The sequence below is a fragment of the Heptranchias perlo genome, chromosome 18 (genome assembly GCF_035084215.1).
Source record: "Heptranchias perlo isolate sHepPer1 chromosome 18, sHepPer1.hap1, whole genome shotgun sequence".
NCBI classification, from domain to species: Eukaryota; Metazoa; Chordata; class Chondrichthyes; order Hexanchiformes; family Hexanchidae; genus Heptranchias; species Heptranchias perlo.
In genome coordinates, this window is record NC_090342.1 from 1,954,774 (window position 1) to 1,980,396 (window position 25,623).

A 25,623-nucleotide genomic window follows, 5' to 3' on the forward strand; every position below is an offset into this window, starting at 1 on the left:
GATATATTTCCAAGTCGGGATGGTGTGTGACTTGGAGGGGAACGTGCAGGTGGTGTTGTTCCCATGTGCCTGCTGCCCTTGTCCTTCTAGGTGGTGGTGAATACGGGAACAGGGCAGGGGGTAAATGTGATTAGAACTATTTGCTTGTGTAGTGGTTAAACACATTCTGGTTGGGCCGTTTGGCCTGTTTCCGTGTTGTAACTTCTGTGCATTTCTATGTAAACAGCAGGTCAGACAGCATCTGTAAAGAGAAAAGACGGGTTATTATGTTTTGTGTGTGTGACCCACCATCAGACCCGAACGCTAAAAGATAAACGGGCAATTTGGTAAAGTTGGAAAAATAGAGAGAAAAAGGGTGGAAGTGGATTACCCAATAGAATGGTTTTTATTTGTTCTTGGGTTGTGGGCGACACTGGCAAGGCCGGCATTTATTGCCCATCCCTAGTTGCCCTGAGGGCATTAAGAGTGAATCAATAGTGCAGGACTGGAGTTACGTGTAGACCAGAGCAGATAATGATGGCAGGTTTGCTCACTGATGGGCACTCGTGAACAGTTGGGTTTTTACAACAACCCAGCATTTTTCATGGTTATTTTTCTGGTGCCAGTTCACAAACTACGAGATTAACCAATTTGATTGCGTGACCTGCTGCGGTGGGATATGAACTCAGGACCTCTAGGTTTACTAACCCTACACCATAACCACTGGGCGACAATACCCTTGATTACTGTTTATCTTTCAGTCTTCAGTTCTGATGAGAGGTTACACTGTAAAACAATTACCTGTCGTCCTCAGATACTGACTGATTAAATAACATTAGTGACCAAAACACTGTGTCTCTCAAATCACAGGCCCTATTATATTCACTTAATTCTTCACTCTGTATTGGGCAGTGATGCAGATAAGTATAGTATTTATATTGTGTTCCTCCCCATGAAAAAAATGCAAATTCCAATTAATGAATTTTCCTGAGTTTCCATCTCTAACATCGCACCTGCCTCTGCTGCTGAAACCCTCATCCGTGCCTTTGTTATCTCCAGACCCGACTATTCCAACGCTCTCCTGGCCAGCCCCTCATCTTCCAGTCTCCATAAACCTGAGCTCATCCAAAACTCTGCTGCCCGTATCCTAACTCGCACCAAGTCCTGTTCACCCATCACCCCACCGTGTTCGCTGACCTACATTGGCTCCCAGTCCGGGAACACCTCAATTTTAAAATTCTCATCCTTGTTTTCAAATCCCCTCATGGCCCTCGCCCCCTCCCTCCCTCCCTCCCTCCGTGACCTCCTCCGGCCCTACAACCCTCCGCGTGCTGAAACATGTTGGGGAGTGGATGTCGTTCCAGACGGCAGCCTATTGGCCAGAGGCAGCTTTCCAGAAACCACCAATGAATCCGTGATCTTCATTCAGAACAAAAGTGTCCGTCAGAAACTCGAGACCTTCTCAGCTCTCGGTTCAGGGGAATAAAATGGATCGTGATCCAAGGCTGGGAATTGCTGCTCGTGAACATTTAACATGTTCATATAGAATCATAGAATGATAAGGTGCAGGAGGAGGCCATTCGGCCCATCCTGCCTGAGCCAGCTCCCTACTCTTTCCCCATAGCTCTGTAAAACACGTTCATATGACATTCCTCTGTCTGGTACTTTAACGGAGGGCATTAATCCTGATAAAATAAATTGCTGTTCTTAAAATAGAGGGCCGACTAATATTGGCTTATTTTTTGTTATTATTAGCAGTGGTTTTAGGCCTTAGAGTCAGTTATGCAGTAAAAATAAAAATGTGGTGTCAGTATCAGGGATTAGAGTTTATTTTTGGATGGCTGGTTACTTTAGCCTGTGTCATTATTAGGGACAAATACTGAAAGTTTATATCCATTTTCCTTTTGACACCGTTAATCTGAAATGTGTAATGCTATAGGTTCCCACTGCCTCACGGTTCCTGCAGATTTCCCAGTACAGGGTGCAATGATTGGGTGATCTCCTCACAGCAGCATCTACACCAGGTGCAGGTGATAATTCAGATTTGAACCAGATTACATCACCACGAGAGCAGTGCAAGGATCACCCACTTTACACTAACAGGATTGTGCCCAGAATTGGACACAATACTCCAGCTGTGACCGAACCAGTGTTTTATAAAGGTTCAACATGACTTCCTTGCTTTTGTTCTCTATGCCTCTATTTATAAATGATGTGGAGATGCCGGTGATGGACTGGGGTTGACAATTGTAAACAATTTTACAACACCAAGTTATAGTCCAGCAATTTTATTTTAAATTCACAAGCTTTCGGAGGCTTCCTCCTTCCTCAGGTGAACGAAATGAAATGATTTCATTTTGTTCACCTGAGGAAGGAGGAAGCCTCTGAAAGCTTGTGAATTTAAAATAAAATTGCTGGACTATAACTTGGTGTTGTAAAATTGTTTACAATCTATTTATAAAGCCCAGGATCTTGTGTGCTTTTTGCAAATTGCTTCCTCAACCTGTCCTGCCACCTTCAAAGATTTTTGCAGATACACTCAAGTCTCTCTGTTCCTGCACCCTCTTTAGAATTGTACCATTTAGTCTGTATTGCCTCTCCTCATTCTTCCTACAAAAATGTATCACTTCGCACCTGCGTTAAATTTCATCTGCCATGTGTCCACCCATTCCACCAGCCTGTCGATGGGTTCAAGCCCCACTCGAGATTTGAGCCCATAATCTGGGCTGATGCTTCAATGCAGTACTGAGGGAGCGCCGCACTGCCGGAGGGGCGGTACTGAGGGAGCGCCGCACTGCCGGAGGGGCCATTTCTTTTTGGATGGGATGTTAAACCAGCACCCCAAACTGCCTGTCTAACTGGACATAAAAGGTCATAGGAACATCGGAAGATAGGAACAGGAGTAAGCCATTTAGCCCCTCCAGCCATTCAATGAGATCATGGCTGATCTGTGACCTAACTCCATATACCCGCCTTAACCAAAGGGATTAAGGGATATGGGGCTAACAAAAATCTATCAATCTGAGATTTAAAATTAACAATTGAGCTAGCATCAACTGTCGTTTCCCAAAGAGAGTTCCAAATTTCTCCCACCCTTTGCGTGTAGAAGTGTTTCCTAACTTCACTTCTGAAAATCCTGGCTCTAATTTTACGCCATGTCCCCTAGTCCTAGACTCCCCAACCAGCAGAAATAGCTTCTCTCTATCTACCCTATCAGTTCCCCTTAATAGCTTAAAAATTTTGATCAAATCACCCCTTAATCTTCTAAATTCCAGGTGTAATCTCTCCTCGTAATTTAACCTTTGGAGTCCGGGTACCATCCTAGTAAATCTACACTGCACTCCCTCCAAGGCCAATATATCCTTCCTAAGGTGCGGTGCCCAGAACTGAACACAGTACTCCAGGTGCAGTCTAACCAGGGCTTTGTATAGCTGCAGCATAACTTCTACCCCCTTGTACTCTAGTCCTCTAGATATAAAGGCCAGCATTCCAATAGCCTTATTGATTATTTTTGATCAGAGCATGATTCAAAAAGAGTCTTCCTAATGTCCTGGACAACATTCCTCCCTCAACCAACATCATCAAGAGATTATATCTATCCAGAAACAGGCTGGGGCTCTTTTCTTTAATAGAGAAGGCCGAGGGGTTACCTAATGGAGCTCTTTAAAATTATAAAGGGGTTTGATAGGGTAGACGTGGAGATATTTCCACTTGTGGGTGAGTCCAAAACTTGACATAAATAAGGTAGTCAGTATTAAATCCAATAAGGGATTCAGGAGGAACATCTTTAGCCAGAGGTGTACAGTTTTGGTCTCCTTACCTAAGGAAGGATATACTTGCCTTATAAGGGGGTGAACAAAGATTCACTTAATTGATTCCTGGGATGAGAGGGTTGACCTATGAGGAGAGGTTGAGTAGAATGAGCCTATACTCTCTGGACTTTAGAAGAATGAGAGGTGATCTCATTGAAACATGTAAGATTCTGAGGGGGCTTGACAGGGTAGATGCTGAGAGGTTGTTTCCCATGACTGGAGAGTCTGGAACTACAGGTCATAATCTCAAGATAAGGAGTCAGACATTTAAAACGGAGATGAGGAGGCATTTCTTCACTCAGGGGGTTGTGAATCTTTGGAATTCTCTACCTCAGAGGGCTTTGGATGCAGAGTCGTTGAGTGTATTCAAGACGGAGATTGATGGATATTTGGACACCAAAGGAATCAAGGGATATGGGGATAGGGCGAGAAAGTGGAGTTGAGGTAGATCAGCCATGATCCTATTGAATGGCGGAGCAGGCTCGAGAGGCCGTCTGGCCTACTCCTGCTCCTATTTCTTATGTTCTTATGAGAGTGGTTGGAATGTGGAACTCGCTACCACAAGGAATGGTTGAGGCAAACAACAGATGCATTTAAGGGGTAGCTAGATAAGTACATGAGAGAGAAAGGACTCGAAGGATATACTGATATAGGGGGAGATGAAGTAATGTGGGAGCAGGCTCGTGTGGAGCATAAACACCGGCATGGACCAGTTGGGCTGAATGGCCCGTTTCTGTGTTGTACATTCTATGTAATTCTATACAACTGGTCAGTCATCTCATTTGCTGTTTGTGGGATCTTGGTGAGTGCAAATTGGCTGCACCATTTGCCTCTATAACTGTGTCTGCACTTCAAATAGTAGTTCATCAGCTATGAGGAACTGAGGCACAACATGAAAGCAAGTGCTCTGTGTCAGGATTTGACCATCTTGTGGGGGAGGGTCGTGACACGTGACCACAATCTCGGTATGTTAGTAATTCCAAGATTAATGAACACCGTACAAGTCAAAAAATGTACAAATTAAAAACTCGTCAAATCTCATGTATTTATATTAAACTTTATTTCAGCCTTGTATGTTATAAAAGGAGAACATGCATTGCATAAAGCGAACTATTAGTACTTGCAAAAAAATAAACTTCGGCTCAAATTTATATTCCACAGTTCTGTAGAACTTTCAGAAATGGTTCTATAACCATTAAGGCCACGTGATCACAAATACCATCACAAGTCAATAAAAATAACTCTTGTATTATTTACCACTTGGAATAGGAGAGTGGAAATCTCAATCAGCGAAATTCACTCACCAACAATTAACGCATTCCAGTATTGGCTAATTTTACTCAGGAGTTAACCCATTTCAGATTAACGACTGCAGACGTGTTAAGGGTTCAGTGGAGGAAATTTGCAGATCAGAATTTCTATCCAATGGAATCATCTCTTGTAGGGTTAAAAAGGGAAATAAACAAATCTAAAAATGAGGAAAGTCTGTGTCCATTTCAGACACATTTGACTGGTGCTGAAAATCAGAATAATTTAAAACAAAGTTTGTTTTTTTTAAAAAAACAGCTTCAATGAACAGAACCAAAAAAGTTTTACTGACAACATTTTTTTGGTGTAGCCCAGTTCGGGAGCGAGAATCAGCGAGTCCTGGAATCGGGAGAGGGGCCGAACCACTGTAGTTTGTGCAGTGAAAGGTTTTCAGGGTTTTCGAAAATCCCAGCAAGTTCTGTACTGTGACCAGCTGGGAGTTGGAATGGAAAAACCTTTTAATCTGGAGACTAAAAACACAAATAAAACCAAAAAGTGTTATTTTTGAAAGACTGAAATGGTTCACACCAAACTGAAATATCAAAAAGAGTGCGTTTTTTAAAAAACTAACATATCAGACATAGTAAATACAAATAATTCCATTAATGGTATTTGACATGGGTTATGGAGCATTGAAATACACATAATTAAAGCAGGGTTAACCCTTAAATCACTGACTACTTCTGTGGTTGAAGCAGATAAAGCAAATGAAGCCAAAAGCAATTACTCGTCGATAGTCAGAAACACAAAGTGACGTTTCCAAGTGCTGTGGGTCTTCCATTCTTAGATTTGTAGAACCCCCGAGGCTGGAATGAAAAGCTAATAACATGTCTCTCCCAGTTTACAATTGTGCAGAGTTTCCACATCAGATTCACCTGAAAACCTAAAGCTGCCGATTCAGATTTTTTTTTTTAATAAACTTCACTGAAAGCTGCAATAATAGATTGAATCACAGTCTCTCAGAACTGCATAAAAACAGTTCACTCATCAAAAAACAAACATTTCTAATCCAACTGGTTACAGAGGTTACCAAGAGATCGATTTTTTTCTAACCGATAGATGACAAAAATACTATTAAAATTTGGTGGTTTGTCACCATTAGGATTTTTATATTAGCAATACTCAGTCTCAATGGGGCTAACATCTTTCAATCCAGGATTTTAATAACAAAAATGGTTAGGTGACAGTGTGGTTTATCAAGAGGTCCCAGAGTTTACAATGATCTTTACACTATTTTATACCGCAGTTTCTGGAAGTTTCAGAACTACAGCAGCAAGTCATTTAAAACAAAACCGGTAGAATAAAAACCTGCAACATTCAGACTATTGTTAACTATTTAGAAAAATCTGCCCCACTGTTAACGGATAATTCTGAGTGGAATCCGTGTGACTGGGGTTTTAATGGGGAAAGGGAGGCAATGGAAACAACTTTTGAAAAAAAGCTCTATTCAGAGCATAAAACTAAATAAATGCAATTTGATTTTTAAAATCAGAGTTGCCTCCTGTCCAGCAACAAATCCCTTCCATTTATTACACACACACACAGACAGACAGAGAGAGAGACACACACAGACAGAGACAGAATTAATTGAGGTTTCCTGACAAGGTATCTTTGCAAAATGTGCAGTGATTTAGTACAAGACATGCACGGTTTTTGGGAACATATCACAAAGCAGAAACATTCCAGCATCGACTATAACTTGCTCATTGGACGGTTCCTAATTACGCAGACACTGATCAGATTGTAACTAACACTCGGGGGTACAAGGACTTCCACAGACTCAATCCAAGGGAATGTTGTTGCTGCTCAGGAGGACGGGGTACGACGTTCCGATGTACTTTCCGTGGCGATACACGACGATTTGCAAATGGTACTCATCCACCATCACCAGCTCCCGCGAGACTTTGGCCTGCGACATGAGAAAGCAGATGGTGTAGAGGGCAAACTCGAACTCTGGGCTCACCCCGATAAACGAGCTGCCCACAGGCTTCACCATCCCCTTCCAGCTGAACTGCAGGTTCAAGACATGGTCATCTTCATCGGGCTGTTGGAAAACCCACCAAAAAGAAAAAGACCCGGTCAGATTTCATTTTGACCACTGTTTACACAAACCCTCGCTCAAAAACATTCTACCTTTCCGGAAAATTATGAATCCACATCTGCGAGCTGGCGGCGTCGATGGGAGAAACCAGCCTGAAACAGGTCCTCCTGAGGCCAATACTGTGAAGGGCCAGCAGTAGAGAATCAGGAAAGGAGTGCGTTTTATCAACCCAACGTCAACAGATTCAAACCTTCCTATCTAGCCCACAAAGAACCACACGGTCGCAGAGAACAAATATATAATTCATCACTTCTGTTATCATTTGAGCCAAAGATACTGATTAAATGTGAAAGAAACATTAAAAAAGTACCAAAGAATGAATAAGCAAGAGGAAACTGAAGAACTGATTCCCTCACTTCTATCTAGTGAGATCCCTCTGTTCCTCTAGGGTAGATGAACAGAGGGATCTGGGGGTATATGTGCACAAATCATTGAAGGTGGCAGGACAGGTTGAGAAAGTGGTTAAAAAAGCATACAGGATCCTGGGCTTTATAAATAGAGGCATAGTGTACAAAAGTAAGGAAGTCATGATGAACCTTTATAAAACACTGGTTCGGCCACAACTGGAGTATTGTGTCCAGTTCTGGGCACCGCACTTTAGGAAAGATGTGAAGGCCTTAGAGAGGGTGCAGAAGAGATTTACTAGAATGATTCCAGGGATGAGGGACTTTAGTTAAGTGGATAGACTGGAGAAGCTGGGGTTGTTCTCCTTGGAACAGAGACGGTTGCGAGGAGATTTGATAGAGGTATTCAAAATCATGAAGGGTCTAGACAGAGTAGATAGAAAGAAACTGTTCCCATTGGTGGAAGAGTCAAGAACCAGAGGACACAGATTTAAGGTGATTGGCAAAAGAACCAAAAAAGTGATGAGGAAAAACTTTTTTTAAAAAAACACAGCGAGTGGTTAGGATCTGGAATGCACTGCCCGAGGGGGTGGTGGAGGCAGATTCAATCGTGGCCTTCAAAAGGGAACTGGATAAGTACTCGAAATGAAAAAATTTGCAGGATTACGGGGATAGGGCTGGGCAGTGGGACTAGTTGGATTGTTCATGCAGAGCCGGCGTGGACTCGATGGGCCAAATGGCCTCCCTTCCATGCTGTAACCTTTCTATGATCTCTCCCCTCCCGAACCAGTCATGAATTATCAAGTTCCACAAAGCTGATCAAATCATTTCTACAGTTTTCATTCGCCATTTTCTTTCTTCACTCAGTGTATAAGTTAGACCGAACATTTATAACAAAAATAACTCTGGGAAAAAAAAAAGTCACTAGATAATATCTACAAAATTGGCCATTTAATGTCAGAAATGCCTGGAAGTATTTCCCCCATATAAGCCAGCCCTCCTGCTTGTACCATGGGGCTCGAGTTCAAACATCACCTGGGCCTCGGGCTCTGACGATTTCCCACTGATGGGCAAATTCTGTACGTGAGAGGTCGCAGTTTTCACCGTCTTTCTGTATAAATTACAGTTACCCAGTCTGACCACCCCCCAGCACCAGACCACAAGACATTTGCAAACAACTATGGGATAAAAATTAAATAATGTTCTTTTCTTTTTTTAAAAAAAGTCAGAATTTCATCCAATTGAAACCATTAAGTAAAAACCTTCAGAACCAGTGATGTTTCGAACGAGGGTGTCTTTATGATGCTGTTGAGGGTTGATTTTGCACTGGGGTCAGAGAGAAAGCAAGAAAAAGGTCTACATTTCTATAGCCATTTCACATCCTCGGGATGTCCCAAAGTGCTTTAGCCAATTAAGTACTTTTGAAGTGTAGTCACTGCTGTAATGTAGGAAACGCGGCAGCCAATTTGCACACAGCAAGATCCCACAAACAGCAATGAGACAAATGACCAGATAATCTGTTTTACTGATGTTGGTTGAGGGGTAAATATTGGCCAGGACACTGGGGAGAACTCTCCTGCTCTACTTCGAAATAGTGCTGCAGGATCTTTTACGTCCACTTGAGGGGGCAGACGGGGCCTCAGTTTAATGTCTCATCTGAAAGACGGCGCTTCCAACACTGGGAGTGACAGCCTGAATTATGTGCCCAAGTCCCTGGAGTGGGGCTTGAACCTATGATTTTCTGACTCAGAGGAGAGAGTGCTACCCACTGAGCCACGCCTGACGCCTTAATAACGAGGTCTGATGCTGACCTTGGACATTGCAATCAAAGCTACTCGGCCAGCCCTAGCCCAGACCACGGTGAATGACCATCGCCCATCTGGTCATTGTGGACTTGAGAGAGAGAGAAGAGCCTCCCTGGACAGTCTGTCACCAGCAGAGGAAAGTAAGGAGCGGAAAAATATAAACTTTTTTTATAATCATGTAAACAATGGAGGAGAGTTTTGGGGAGGGAAGAAAGTAATTGTATCTTAAATAATAAACTACAAATGCATTAGAGGATAAAGCGAAAAACACTTACAAAAAGTATAAATAACTGGGAAAGTCTCAAGCCGGTGCAATTATCCAGGAAATCACCCAGGTTATTTGGCCACAAGGTTAATTCCTTGTTCAAAACAGCTTAGTTACCCAGATAGGCTCAAAGAGCTGGGTCTCTATACTTCAGAGAAGCGCAGACTTAGGGCCGATTAGATAGAGGTTTATAAAATAATGAAGGGACTAGATTGTGTTTATGTGGAATAATTATTTCAATTGGATAGGCTAGGAAGGACCGGGGTGGGGGGTGTCACACTTACAAGTAAAGGCCAAGTCGAGGTTAGATGTCAGGAGGAGTCTTATCCCACCCCCCCAAACACAGAAGAGTGGGCCTCTGGGACAGGCTGCCGGCTGATGCGGTGGACATTGAGGCGCTGAATTCCTTCGAGCGAGAGCTGGACCTGTTTCTGGCTGAGGCAGAGATCACCTTGTACAAAAGGTCGGTACCTAGTAACGTTGATCAGGGCCAGAGATCTCCTGGACTAGTTTCGATCGGCCTAAGGCGGTCGGAGAGGAATTTTCCCAGATTTCTCCCCCCTAATTGGCCTGGGTTTTGATCTGTTTTTTCGCCTCCCCCAGGGGATTGCAGGGCTCTGGGTGGGTGGGGAGTGTCTGTATCATAAGGCACAAGATATCACAATAGTACAGGACAGGCTGGATGGACCAGTGGGTCTATTCCTGTCCAGTATGTTTGTGAATCCGTGGTTTCTGCCTTGCTCCATTGATGGGAGTTGGGAGGGTAAACGCCCCCAAAACTAACCATGTATGAACACCAAGCACAGTTGCTCTCACCTTGTTCTTGTCCCTTCTTGCCACAAAGCCTTTGTAATCAATATGGTTGTGCTTTTCCTGAAGGTAGAATTGGACCCAATTGTGCAGCCCCATGATCTCTCTTCCACGTTTGGTCTCCCCTACAAACACATGCTCAAACCCGGAAGAATCGCGTCTGTAGGAAGCAACGAGATCAATAAACAGCCAATTATTAATCCATCATTAGAAATATTTTAGATCATTTGATGCAAGAAATCAGCTCAAACTTACGAGGATAGAACCTTTCAACCCTAGTGCCCTACTGGCAAAAATTTTAAAAATCTTGTAATCATTCCCTTTCTCATCTCAAGCTTCCTCTCCTTCCAGTTTTGAGTTGCAAAAAACAAAGCTAAAAAGATAGTAAAAGCTACTTATAATTCATAACATGAGACTGTTCAAACATTAGTTAAAATCAGTAGGTGGGGCAGGAATTCCATACGATACCAGTTATGCCTGCAAGTGGGGATTGGTTATGTCAAATGTCACATAACGTTAGGTCCCAGGACAGTGGCTGTAATTTTAAACGGGAGGTTTGACGTCTGCATGCATTTCCACAGCTTGGCCACTGGGTGACGTTACACAAGGTCCCTTCTCAGAGCCCATTTTGTGAACACGACCTTTTGTAAGTAACCTGGAGACCAAATTATTTGTAATCAGTGAAATGCCTTTAATTTGATCAGCAAACCACATCCTCCCCAAATACAAAAATCATGTAACCGGGTCGCACTGTTTTGTACACATCCTGTGGTACCACTCCCATGCCCCGTCCTAGCTACGGCCTGACGTATTAGAGTGAGGGAGTGTGCCTTTAATTCAGCGAGTGACAGGGCGCTCCTGCAAAACAAATCCCCGACCAAAGATTTGCAGCTTGCACCTGTGGGCTGACCCCCCACCCACACAGTGACATATCACCACCGCTCCCCCACTGAAAAAGTTTGGGAGTTTGCAGTCATTCCCTCATGCCTCCTTGCACACAGTTCCCTCCCTGCCCACTGACTCTCTGCCACCTCCTCCTCCTCATCCCCGTTCCCCATCTGCCCATTCCCTTCTCCAGTCTCCCCCCAACTACTCCTCTTCCCTGCCCTGCTTCTCCCCTTTCGCCTGCTTCGCGGTCCAATTTACTCCCCTGCACTCTAACTTTGCTCGATCTGAGGATTACATTTGGGGGTCAATTTTCGGATGGCCGCGTGGGTGCGTTCATGGCGGCTCCTAAAATTGGGGATTCCCGGGGCGGGTCGGGAGCCCGGCTCCAACCCGGCCACTTCCGGGTTCCCCAATGACATGCTTAGATGCGCGCAGCCGCTGCATGCGGGACTCCCACCGGCAATATCCCACTTAAAGCAATTAATTAGATAGTTCAGGTTGTTTGCAGACCTGATTGACATGATATTTTAGGAGGGGTGGGATTTTCATGTCAACAGAACGTGTTTCCAGTACTGGGGGAAACACTCCCCGTTGAAACAGATGTGTTGCAGCCATCAGTCAGTGGGAGCTGCAAAGGTCCATTTGACCGGGGTATGGGGAGACCCTCACTCATTGCAGGAGGCCACTCTATCACTTTGGACAAAGTTTGGCCTCCACCACCCTCCTCCTAACAATAAAATTCACCAACTTGGAACCTCAACCCTGGTGTGCGGACACATGTACCTACCTTACGGACCCCCTCAAACGTACATCTTCCGGATGGGGGCCGCCGTAGCTGCAGTCATGACCTCCTCGGAGGGCGAACAGCATCACCAGCCTCGCCATCCACCTCTGACACGTGGAGCTCCACAACACAGTGCTGTGACACATCCACCTGCACAGCAGGAGGGAGGGCAACGGCAGAGAGAGATGCGGCGCAGAGGGCACTACCCTCGCCACAGGGTCCACAGACCGAGGCTCAGCTTCCTGGACCTCTCTGAGCAGCAGTGCACACGGAGGCTCAGAGTCACTCGACATGTAGTCGTGGACATCTGCAGCCTCCTTGACGCCGAGCTGCTCCCGGTTGGCCCGAGCACCATCTTCTTACCTGTCGCTGTCAAAGTCACCACTGCCCTCAACAACTTCTCCTCCGCATCCTTCCAGGGTGCCACCGGGGACATCGTTGGAGTCTCTCAGTCGTCTGCACAAAAGAGCCCTGCAAATACACCTGCACCCACTCTGCAGTGACCCAATGGGTGGCATTAGATGTGGGTCTTCGTGGTGATTCTCGGCAAAGGGAATTATTGCACAAACTGGACAAGATTTGCAAAGACGTGGCAGTAGTGGTGATAACATTTAATGTGGATGGCGAAAGAAACAAATCTAAATGAAAAACATGACATTCTGTCATACACCCTTGTGCATCCCCTTTGTGCTCACAAAACCTTAGCCGTACATTTACGGGAACCCCTACGTGGTGCTACCCGTGGCTTCAGCAGAGGTAGTGGCAGGTTGCTCTTGTCCACGCCCTGACCGATTAGATGCTTTGCGCGGACGCCCTCTGGGTTTCGGTGCCCGTGAGGGCCCCTCCAAAGACTGCTCCACTTACACCCGTGCAGGGGCAGACTCAGCCACCTGGAGAGGAGGCAGCATTGCGGGTACTGGTTGAGGGGGGGGCAACGGGTGAGACGTGGGAGCGCTTTGAGTGGCCTCTCCACTTCCATGCCCCCTTTCGCCATCATCCTTCTCCTGGGCCAGGCCCACATCACTCCTTCCACCCTGCTGGACGACAGTTTGGAGGACATGTGTGAAGCCTTGGAAGGCCAGTTGTAACGTATCTGTCAGCCTGTTTAAGGCTGCAGAATGTTGCTCACCCTGAATCCGAACGGCCGTTGTCAGGGCCTGAATGGACTCATTGTTGAGCCGTGCTTGAAGCTCGATGGAGGCTAGCCTTCCCTCCATCGCAGACATTGCCGCACTTAGCCGCGACGCTATCTCAGAGATGCCTTCACGTCCCTGTGACAGTATCTCGGAGATCCCCTCCCGTACCTGTGCCACCATTCCACTCATGCAGGAGTTGGACTCCTCCATCCTCTGCGCGATTGTGGAGAGTGCGCATGGCAACTGTTTCAGTAACTTGGCAATGTGCTGCTACCCCTCAGTGACTCTCCATTTCATGGCTGGCCCCCAGGGTTCAGCATCTGGGTCCAGCTGAGCAGAGCCTGGAGAAGAGTGCTCCCACCGACGTGGACTCCACGGTTGCCCCTGCCACCAGGGTCTGCTCGTGCTCACACGTGTGTGGTGACTCACCATGTGCAACCCCAACTAACTGAGGACGGGGACCCACCGAGGGGTGTGTATCTGCGCTGGTGGATGGCTCGCTCAGACATGACTGTGCCCCCTCAGAGGCCGGCAGGTCCTCTGAGGAATCGCCCTCCGCAGTCGCAGATGGCCCTGCAAGAGAACAGAAGGCAATATTAAGTATGTGGGCAGATGTTGAGGTGCTGCAGATGCCAAGTGATGTTAAGATCATTCGCTATCGTGAGTGCTGAGTGTTAGATTTCTGTCACCAGCCGCTTGTGCGCTCTCAGTCTCGGCGTCCACCACGGACAGGCACTCCAAAGTACGGCTTAGTTCTAGTGCTTGCTGCTCTGCGTCAGTGAGGACCACCTAGTGTGGCGGGCCCCCTCCGGTCCTTGCCCTCTCCCGGGCGTTCTGGCATCTCTTCTCCTATCAAGGCAAAACACAGAGAGGCGTGATTGAGTGATCCACTGCATGCATTGATTGGTGTGGGGTGGGGGTGACCGTGACCGTGAGGGAGATGCATGGGAGACATAGCCATGAGATTGTATGAGGATTGGGTTGCGTGGTAGTGTTCGAATGGGGACAGAGGCGGTGAGTACGTGCAGGCAAGGTGAGGATGGTGGTTGAGTGGATGTGAGGAGTGATGCGAGAGCGTTGTGGTGGCAGTGCAGAAGGAGTTGTGTGGTGGTGGTGGAGGTGATGTGGAAGACGGAGTGTGGGAGAATGCGCAAGTATACTCACTTTGGCTGACCTGGTTAGGTCATTAAAGCGCTTCCTGCACTGGAAGCAGGTTCGAGCGACATTGTTGCTGCTGCTGACCTCCTCTGCCACCTCCAGCCAGGCCTTCTTGGTGGCAGAGGCAGGCCACTTCCTCTTGTCCGCTGGGAAAAACGTTTCCCTCCTCCTCCTCCTCCTCCTGACCCCATCGAGCAGCACCTGGAGTGAGGAGTCTGAGAACCTTGGAGCAGCCTTGCCTCTGGGCTGCTCCATGCTGCCAATATGGTTGTTTGCTGCAGGAGGAGCATTGGAGGACTGCCCCTTTAAATAGGGCTCCTCCTGCTGACAGCGTGTGATGCGGGTGCGCAGTCCGCCCGCTGCGCAGGTCTACAACGGGAAACCCGGAAGCCCGCGTTAAGTACCTTCAATTAGGCTGCGATCGCGTGCGGAGCACCCCGACTTCACTGGGCGCGTTACCCAAACGCCCAGTCGACCCCCCCCACCGCTGGCAACCCGCCTCCCTCCTAATATCGGGCCTCTGGTGTTTACTTCCCATGCACCAATCCACGGGGAGATTGACTGGTTATTAAATGGAAAATGTTCCTACTGAACAGAGTTTGTTTTAAGGATCCTGTTCATTTCTGGAGCCGACAAGCTGTTAGAAATAAAAGTTCCACCAAATTCTACGAGATGCTTTACTGCCAAAAAGATGGAACATACCCGCGGCCTCCTCCTCTGGCATACAGCTGAAACCAGATGTTGTACAGATGTTGCTTGAACTCCTGTGGATTGGCCGATGTGAGATTTTTACTTGCAAGGTACTGATGAGCTAACTGAAAAGGAGACAAGCGTGAGTCAAGGTCAAAAGTATTAGAGGTCACAGTTTCTTGCTCACTTTAATGCACTGGCAATAATGTGCTCTCACCTTCATTGCAATTCAAATACCAGAGAGGGGGTAATTTTAACCCAACTCGTCCAGCGGAAAACTGATTGGATTGGCCGCCCAATTTTACTCTCCATTTGTGGGATCTTGCTGTGCGTTAAATCGGCAGCTGATCCGATCCTGTTAGTTTCCCGCCGGGTGGGTTAGGTTAAAATTACCGACAGACAGTTACGTAAAGTCATCTTGGCGCAAAATTCAGAATACAAGTGAGTAACAGCTCGAGTTGTTGTGTTCAACTTTCAAACAAATTGTCACAAACTCAAGAAAAAGAAGTTTTAAATGGCACCTACAGTGTTGGATCATGGAACAAACTTGCAGCCAGAGTAAAGAATTAAAAAAAAAACCTGATAAGTATTTGGTTAGGAATGTAATTGAAGGCTGTAAGTACAGACACACAAATACTCTACACAGCACAATGATCTCAGAGCTGCTAGGACGTTAGAAATGTGAAACCAAAGAATGCAGCCAAAGATGAAAAACACAAGTTATAATGTTACATAAATATCCTGGAGTTTGTCCGATTACTTTTGGGGACATGGAGAGACTTGGCAGAGCATTTCTTCAGGAGATTAAGTTGGATGAGGTCCATGACGGGGCATATTATACAGGGCTTGTGAAAGTTTACACCCCAGAACCACTTGTCACTCAGACAAGCACCGATTCCCTTCATTACTTTGAAGTCTTCAATTTTCATCTTTTATTTCCCATTGGGAACAGATTCAGGTCCCTAATCCTCAGCAACAGGAAAGGAGAGATTACCTATCTCCTAGTATCAGCATTCTTCTAACGCTATGCAACGTGGGCTTCTCTGGGTTGCAGGGAGCGCTGCGCCGCACGGAGGGAGGGGCCGTCATTCAGACGAGATGTTAAACTTGCCCTCTTAGGTGGACCTAAAAGATCCCACAGCACTGCTCAAACAAGAGCCGGGGAGTTCTCCCCAGTGTCCCCGGCCAACATTTAACCCTCAATCAACATCACAAACAGATTATTTGGACATTTATCTCACTGCTGTTTGTGGGACCTTGCTGTGCGTAAATTTGGCTGCTGCGTTTCCTAAATTACAACAGTGACTGCTGTAAAGCGCTATGGGACATCCTGAGGTCATGAAAAGCGTTAAATAAATGCAAATTCTTTTTATGGATGGGAACATGGTTCTCATTGATTCTGCAACATCAGTAATGGTTTTGTTTAGGGGACTGAACTGCTCGTGTGTTGTGGTTCTTTGGTATAATGCATGGGGAAGTATGCCAGATTAAAAACAGGAACGGTAGTGTAGTGGTTATGTTCCTGCATCTGGTAATCCAGAGTCCTGGACTAATAATCCAAATCGAAACAGGATTAATTAATGGTCTCAAAGCAAAGGATCTTTGATGGATTTCACATACAGTTTTGGGTCAAACTACTGTATTAAAATTAAATAAGGGCAATTATAAAGGAATGAGGGTGGAATTGGCTAAAGTGGACTGGGTAAACAGATTAGATGGTATGATGGTGGATAAGCAGTGGCAAACATTTAAAAAGATATTTTATGACTCAACAAAAATATATCCCTGTGAGGAGGAAAGACTCTACAAAAAGGGTGAACCAACCGTGGCTAACTAAGGAAGTCAAGGATGGTATCAGGTTAAAAGAAAAAGCATACAACATGGCAAAGATTACTGGTAAGCCCGAAGATTGGGAAAACTTTAAAAACCAGCAAAGGATGACTAAAAGAATAATAGAGGGAGAAAATAAATTATGAGAGTAAACTAGCAAGAAATATAAAAACTGACAGTAAAAGCTTCTACAAGTATATAAAAAGGAAGAGGGTAGCTAAAGTAAACATTGGTCCCTTAGGAGGATGAGACTGGAGAAAACGTAATGGAAAACCAGGAAATGGCAGAGGAATTGAACAGATATTTTGTATCTGTCCTCACAGTAGAAGACACTAATAACATACCAATAACAGTAGAAAATCAAGGGGCAAAGGGGAGGGAGGAACTAAAAACAAACAATCACTAGAGAAAAAGTACCAGGTAAACTAATGGGTCTAAAGGCTGACAAGTCCCCTGGACCTGATGGCTTGCATCCGAGGGTCTTAAAGGAAGTGGCTACAGAGATAGTGGATGCATTGGTTGTAATCTTCCAGAATTCACGAGATTCTGGAAAGGTCCCAGCGGATTGGAAAACCGCAAACGTAACACCCCTATTCAAGAAGGGAGTGAGACAGAAAGCAGGTAACTATAGACCAGTTAGCCTAACATCTGTCATTGGGAAAATGCTAGAATCCATTATTAAGGAAGTAGTAGCAGGACATTTGGAGACTCATAATACAATCAAGGAGAGTCAACATGGTTTTATGAAGGGGAAATAGTGTCTGACAAATTTATTGGAGTTCTTTGAGGAAGTAACGGGCAGGGTGGATAAAGGGGAACCAATGGATGCAGTATATTTGGATTTCCAAAAGGCCACATAAAAGATTACTACAGAAGATAAGAGCTCATGGTGTTGGGGGTAATATACTGGCATGGATAGAGGATTGGCTAACTAACAGAAAACAAAGAGTCGGGATAAAAGGGTCATTTTCAAAAGGGTAATCTGTAACTAATGGGGTGCCGCAGGGCTCAATGCTGGGGCCTCAACTATTTACAATATATATCAATGACTTGGATGAAGGAACAGAGTGTCTTGTGGCCAAATTTGCTGATGATACAAAGATAGGTGGAGAAGCAAGTTGCGATGAGGACACAAAGTGTCTGCAAAGGGATATTGACAGGTTAAGTCTCAGAATAAGGGGTTGCCCGTTTAAGACGGAAATGAGGAGGAATTTCTTCTCCCAGATGGTCATGAATCTTTGGAATTCTTTACCCCAAAAAGCTGTGGAGGCCGAGTCGTTGAATACATTCAAGGCTGAGTTAGACAAATTTTTGATCAGCGAGGGAGCCAAAGGATATGAGGAAAGGGCAGGAAAGTGGAGTTGAGGTAAAAATCAGATCAGCCATGATCTCATTAAATGGTGGAGCAGGCTCGAGGGGCCGAATGGCCTACTCCTGCTCCTATCTCTTATGGTCTAATCCAGAGATTCTGAGTTCAAATCCCACCAGGAGCAGTTTGAGAATTTGAATTCAGTTAAAAGAAAAAAATAGATAATAAAATAAAAAGCTGGTTTCAGTAAAAGTGACCACGAAGCTGTCAGATTGTCCTAAAAACTCAACTGGTTCACTGATGTCCTTTAGGGAAGGAAACCTGCCGTCCTTACCCGGTCTGGGTTCATGTGACTCCAGTCCCACATCAACGTGATCGACTGTTAAACTGCTCTCTGAAGGGGCCTAGCAAGCCCCTCAGTGTATCAACCACTACCAATGGTTCAAGCCGGCCCACCACCTTCTCAGGGCAACTAGGGATGGGCAATAAATGTCGGCCTTGCCAGCGACGCCCACATTCCATGAATGAATCAAACTAAATAAAATATCTTAAATGCACGTCAGTGCTGATGAGCTTTGGGCACTGAGGAGAGTAAAGTGATCCATGGTTCTGGTCTATGCTGGTGCTGTCTGGCGGGTGTGCCCCAAGCTCCAGAATTCCCTCCCTAAACCTCTCCGCCTCTCTCCTCCTTTAAGACGCTCCTTAAAACCTACCTCTTTAACCCAGCTTTTGGTCACCTGTCCTAATATCTCCTTATGTGGCTCAGTGTGAAATTTTGTCTGGATATCGCTGCTGTGACGTTTTGCTGTGTTGAAGGCGCTGTATAAATGCCCCTGGATTTCTTCGGCTTACTCTGCTCGTTTATCTGCTTCTGAATATTGCAGAAAACACACAGCTGCCATTCCCTACGTGTGAACTTTCTGAACTCCAGGTACAATTAGACACAATGATGGTCAGCGTCTGAGACCATGAATTTACTGCGGCATTTTGCAGAATATTTAAATCCTTCGACAGATGTTAGAGGCTCCAAGGGGTTTACTGCATGGGTCAGAGCCAAAGGGTCCAGCACAGAACCAGAGTCCAGCCGAAGTACACTCTGCAGAATTCTAACTCATGCCCAAGCCCCTGGACGCTAATTAATGCGCATTTGTTTTTGGTTTACTCGGCTTGCTGACTAGCATTGGTCAAAACCTAAAAAAGCAGCTTTTTTTTAAAGCAACTTGTAAGGAACAGCCCAATACCTGGTCAGAGGCCCAGACTCCCAACACCAATCACCACCTACTCTCCCAGGAAAATCAAAATAAAGTAAAAGCCCAGACAGGTCAAATAAATGAATCAAAGGCTGAAACTCTGACTAACCCACTCCTAGAGAGATACTGAGACTTCTGGCTACGAGACAGTCGATCAGAGAAGCACGGAGCCTTCAGCTGAGCAAAAACAAACTGGTGTAATGGCACAAGTGCTGATCGGAGGGCATGGGCAGTACCAGCTAGCTACAATATCACAACACCATTCCCACGTTCATACTCGGTCCGCGGTTGCCCCAGGGACTAACAAGCCAGGCTGTGTTTCTATGGCATGCAGGGAACTCAGAATAACAAAGAATCACAGAACAACATTCAGTCCAGCTAAAGAAAGGAGCACGGCCCAAATTTACAATGGAGAGTTAGAAGCCAAGGGGAAAAAAAACAAATGGGAGCCACTGCTCTGAGCTATTTGCGATTCAGATTGCTATTTTGAAATGACTGTGCTCCTTTTGGTTGCACTGAATGCCAAGGTTCCGTACCACCTGATTCTCCCCACCTTTCAAACCGCCATTGGCGGCTGTGCCGTCAGTCGCCGAGGTTCTACGCTCTGGAAATCCTTCCCAACCCCTGCAACTCCCTCCAAGGTTACCCTAAAAACCCAACTCTACTCCTCCTAAGATGTCCTCCTTCGGCTCGGTGTCCCATTTTTCCTAATGCCTCTGTGAAGCCTGCCCACATTAAAGGTGCTACATCAATGTTCCAGTTCAATCAGGGGATCTGATGTTTTATAAGGAGGAGGAACATTATACTATGTAAAACCCAATGCATTATTCATCCATGGTCCCTCTAAGGCTACAAAGTCCAAGTGATGTTAAGCAAACGATGGGTGAGTTTGTACAGAGATCAGTTAAGAGGCTGCAGATGTTCTGCCTCAGGTGTTGTGTTCCTGGAGAATTCCTTTGTTTGAAGTGAAACACAAACCTGACTCCAGTCCAAAGTGTGACAGACAGGAAGTGCTTACTTGATGTACTGTTACCATATTATTTTAACAGTTCGAGTCACTGTCTGCTTTATAAATTCAGTAAATAAACTTTTTAAATAAGTGGTGTCCATATAATGCTGTTCACAAGTTTATTTTTTTTTTAAAAACACCACCCACCTGCATGACTTTTGTTTCGAGAATCGCGTCGAGAAAGCGACTGTTTTCAGCCATTTCCTCAGGAGTCACCACCTCAGCAATTCCAGTCGAAGTTTCATAGTTGTCCAAGAGGACAGTGAACGCTATATAAATAAAATTAAATATTACATTTCGGAACAGTGCACAGCCGATTTCCCCAAAAAACATGATCTTTAAAAGTAACTCAAAATGTGCAACTAAGATCTTTAAAAATAATCATACCAGTGCATCCCTGTAGCGTTGTTCACAGTAAGTGGGACAATGTGCTGTGTTATAACGAGTGTGATGGAATACTCTCCACTTGCCTGGATGAGTGCAGCTCCAACAACACTCAAGAAGCTCGATACCATCCAGGATAAAGCAGCCCGCTTGATTGGCACCCCATCCACCACCCTAAACATTCACTCCCTTCACCACCGGCGCACAGTGGCTGCAGTGTGCACCATCCACAGGATGCACTGCAGCAACTCACCAAGGCTTCTTCGACAGCACCTCCCAAACCAGCGACCTCTACCACCTAGAAGGACAAGGGCAGCAGGCACATGGGAACAACATCACCTGCACGTTCCCCTCCAAGTCACACACCATCCTGACTTGGAAATATAATCGCCGTTCCTTCATCGTCACTGGGTCAAAATCCTGGAACTCCCTTCCTAACAGCACTGTGGGAGAACCGTCACCACACGGACTGCAGCGGTTCAAGAAGGCGGCTCACCACCACCTTCTCAAGGGCAATTAGGGATGGGCAATAAATGCCGGCCTCGCCAGCAACGCCCACATCCCATGAATGAATATAAAAAAAAACACAGCAGCACTCTACCATGTACTACATAATGCAATAGTCTGCTCAAGTGGAGCTCTGTTTAAACTGGCCTGTCCCTTAATCACTGTAAACTCTGAGGTCAACTGGAAGTTAATTGCTGTTGGGAGAGAGAAGCTCGCAGTTGGACCCCTACACATGACGCACGCACACACACAAAGCTCCAAAATGCACTTGGTCTTTCGTGCTGCTTTACTCCAGATTCCAGGGCCTGAGGGAGTTCTGGGCCGGGATTGACTCAATTGTCAGCAGTCAGTTTCCTTCACACGAGGGTTTATTGTAATCATTCAAATGGAAATAATCGCTCCAAAGCGAAAGCAAATCCTACCAGTACTGAGCAGCCACTGAGCTCCGGGACACCGGACGGAGGGGCCGGGGCGCCGGGACGGAGGGGCCGGACGGAGGGGCCGGGACCCAATGCAATGTCCTTTGTGTTTCTTTATCCCGTTGACTGTCCTCAGTGTTCTGTAGAAGTTAGCCCCACTCACTTCCCAAATACAGATACTGACATCATCTAAATGTAAAGTTCTCAAAATACACAAAGTGTACAAAATGGTGAAAGTTACTACACTAGTGAACAGCTCAGCTTGTGTCAGTTTCAGTGTGAAAACCCACAGCCTAATCCCAGTATAATTATAACCCAGAACCAGATGTAAATGACAAGTCAGAAGGAAAACAGTGAAAGTATCCCATCAGATCTATAGATTTCAGATTCAATGATCAAACTGTGAATTCAAATGTGACGAATACAGACTGTGATTCCTATATAGTCAGCTGAAATGGTTATTGAACACGTCATAACAAATGTGAATCATAGAACATACTAGCAAAGGACTTAATTGACCGTAAACGCTCCTCATTTACGTAGGAGAACAGTGGCCTGCGAGCATTATCCCTCGCATTGTTACTTCCAGCAGCGACATATGACGCTTTACCCTGCAGGAGAAAACAAAGGCAGCTTTTATTGCCAATCTGACTGCAACATAAACAAAATTACCCAATACTGTTCTATACACATCCCAATATAGCCAACACTGTCCAATACTGCTCTATGCAAATTCCATCTTGTCGCACATTAAAAACGATCAAACTTGATCAGCACTGTCAATTCTTGCCTTTTCCCAGGTCTGTCCCCATTCCTTTCTCAGCATCCTACATCTCTGTGAATGGCCAGGTCAGCAGCTCCCAGTCCTCTGTTGGTGCTGCTGGTGGACAACAGGAACCAGAGCTGATGTGATTTCCATCCCCTGTGGTGAAACACTCGCCCATCAGCATGGCCACCATTGGGAAACTGCTAAGCGTTAAGACAAAGCACCAATCTCAAGCTCAGAGAATCATGGCATCACTGTCAGCCTTTTAAATTCACAACTGTTCCATCTACCATAATCCTGCCCCCCCATACAAGAAAGTCCTCTCCCCACCCCCATATAATACAAAGTCAATTCCCCACCTCCCCACAGAACACAAAGTCCTCATCCTCCCCCAGCCCCATATAATTCACATCTGCATAAAAACAGTTTTGGAGACGTTCTGATGAAGGGTCATCGACCTGAAACGTTAACTCTGTTTCTCTCTACACCGATGCTGCCTGACTTGAGTATTTCCAGAATTTTCTGTTTTTATTTCAGATTTCCAGCACCTGCAGTATTTTGCATTTTCAAACTTTTAAAAAATAAAATTTAATTTAAATATATGCCAACCTGCACGCAGATCTGATAGTCTTTCCCCGGCTGAAATCGATTCTCATCTGCTTTCCAAAGCTCGTTCAGTATCTTGGAAAGATCCTGATTCATTACCAGTCTGGAAGAAAAAAAACCAACAAAATATGAAAACATTCTTTTGGGGTTCACCGCTTTTCTTTAGTGCTGGTTGTAGCTTTCGAGTGTGTCGCACACATTCCCACACACGAGCAAACACAGCCAGTCTGTTAGGATACTGTATAAAGAAAGGACTTGCATTTCTAGAGCACCTTTCATGACCTCAGGACGCCCTAAAGTGCTTCACAGCCAATGAAGTACTTTTTTTTTTGAAGTGTAGCCACTGTTGTAATGTAGGAAAGTGGAATTACAGGTCAGAAACTAGTTAGAGGGAAATAACCCACCGTACAGAACAGTTTAAATGCAAGACAGATGAGTCAAAACATCTGGGTTATAGATACAGTGTCCTTCACTTCCTGGTCATGACATTTTTGGACAAAACCCAATTATTTGACTCTCAAAATACAAGGCACTGGAGATGACTATTCAGCCCATTGGTTAATGAAGTCCTTGTTTAGGGCCTGCACACAATGATTTTTGCTGCCCTTCCTGCCTTGGCACCAGGTCTGTTCCCTCTCACCGTTCCTCACGAACCTGTCCGTTCTGGAGATTTCACCTACACCTGCATTCAGCGCACGGAGTGGGGCTCCATTCCTCAGGTTAACCCCACTGGGTGTGAAGGATATGCTCCTTAAGTAACTACCTTCTCAGGGCAACTAGGGATGGGCAATAAATGCCTGCCTTGCCAGTGACGCCCACATCCTGAGAACAAATTTAAAAAAAAAATCACGATTTACCTTAAATTGTGATTTTGGTTCTTGGATTTTTACTCCAGGCTCCCCGTGCACCATTTCCCCAGTCACTTTTAAAAACTTAAAAGTTTATGGAACAGCATCCAAAGGAGAGCATAATAATCCTCACGTGGTTTCACCAATTTATGCTCGTCCTTGGCCCTGTACTTTCTCGATCTACTTCTTCATCGGACAGCCCGCGTGCCCGGTTAATCAGCCATACGGTGGGACAAATCTTTCAGTTTGATCAATAACTCACACTCGAAACAGTTCATGAACTGAACTTATAAAGTTCATTTTTGTACAGAATCCATCAGTAATAATTGTAAAACAAATAAATCTTCACTATTTTTACAGCATCACTTTGCACGTTTCACTGGGGCGAAAGGAGTGTCCTGGTTACAAGCAGGTCATTTAAAAGAAATTAAGTTTTCATATTTCTAAATGCCCTGTCATCAGATGTCAGCCGTGGCTCAGTGGTAGCACTTTCGCCTCTGAGTCAGAAGGTCGTGGGTTCAAGTCCCAACTCCAGAGACTTGAGCCCACAATCCAGGCTAACGCTCCCCGTGTAATACTGAGGGAGTGCTGCGCTGTTGGAGGCGCTGTCTTTCAGATGAGACGTTAAACTGAGGCCCCGTCTGCCCTCTCAGGAGGATGTAAAAGATCCCATGGCACTATTTCGAAGAACAGCAGGGGAGTTCTCCCCAGTGTCCTAGACAATATTTATCCATCAGCCAACACCACTAAAACAGATTATCTGGTCATTATCTCAATGCTGTTTGCGGGATCTCCCTGTGTGTAAATTGGCTGTCATGTTTCCTACATTACAAGTGACCGCACTTCAAAAGTACTTCATTGGCTGTAAAGCACCTTGGGACGTCCCGTGGACATGAAAGGCGCTATATAAATGCAAGTTCCTACTTTCTTTTTGTCGTGGAAGCTGTGCGATGGATGAGAAGTACAGGATACATTGAAGGAAAGGGCGCTACACTGAGGGTGCAGAGGGCAGTACGGTATTTTACTCTGTGATTTGATTAATGAAGTGAGTTTTCAATGTTATTATTACAGACCAAACCAGCCAGACTATATAAAAATTTAATCAGCCTTCTAAAAGAAAAGAGCACACAGCACATCAATAGTCACACACTGCCAGACAACAGCTCTTCTGCCTCCCCTCCACACTCCACTTTCATTCTATAATAAGCTGGGCTCCCAGTAACAGTCAATCCTCCGCGATGTTGCTCAAAGTCAAAAAATAAAACCAAAAACATTTTTCCCCTGTTCTTGTCCCACCTTTTCTCACTCTCTTGCCCTTTCCATCACCCTCAGTACTTCAACTGTTGTCGTGTGTTCTCTCCACCAATCTGAAAGCCTCATGTTTCCCTCGCTGCTGCTGCCCGTCCGTCACAGTCTTACTGTTACCTCGATTATTATTAGTGAATTGGAAGAGAGTAGGATTAGACTGGGTGGGATATTAAAGGGTATGAGGAATGACCAATTCGATTCACTCCACGTGATATCAAGAAATGGCTGAGTGCACTGGATACAGCAAAGGCTATGGGCCCCGACAACATCCCGGCTGCAGTGCTGAAGGCTTGTGCCTCGAGCCAAG

At 45.5% G+C, this 25,623-nt stretch overlaps 1 protein-coding gene across 1 annotated transcript in view; it reads right to left on the reverse strand.

Annotated features, from left to right (window-relative positions):
• Positions 1 to 4,834: 4,834 nt before the first annotated feature.
• endouc (endonuclease, polyU-specific C) overlaps positions 4,835 to 25,623 on the reverse strand; it is a 41,047-nt gene continuing 20,258 nt past the window's right edge. The window contains exons 2-7 of the mRNA XM_067999210.1: positions 23,164 to 23,263; positions 22,288 to 22,399; positions 20,626 to 20,747; positions 15,093 to 15,205; positions 10,431 to 10,584; positions 4,835 to 7,143 (exon numbers count right to left, since the gene is read on the reverse strand). Of these exons, the coding sequence (XP_067855311.1) occupies positions 6,880 to 7,143; positions 10,431 to 10,584; positions 15,093 to 15,205; positions 20,626 to 20,747; positions 22,288 to 22,399; positions 23,164 to 23,263 (865 nt within the window). The 3' untranslated portion in view covers positions 4,835 to 6,879. The remainder of the gene's footprint in view (positions 7,144 to 10,430; positions 10,585 to 15,092; positions 15,206 to 20,625; positions 20,748 to 22,287; positions 22,400 to 23,163; positions 23,264 to 25,623) is intronic.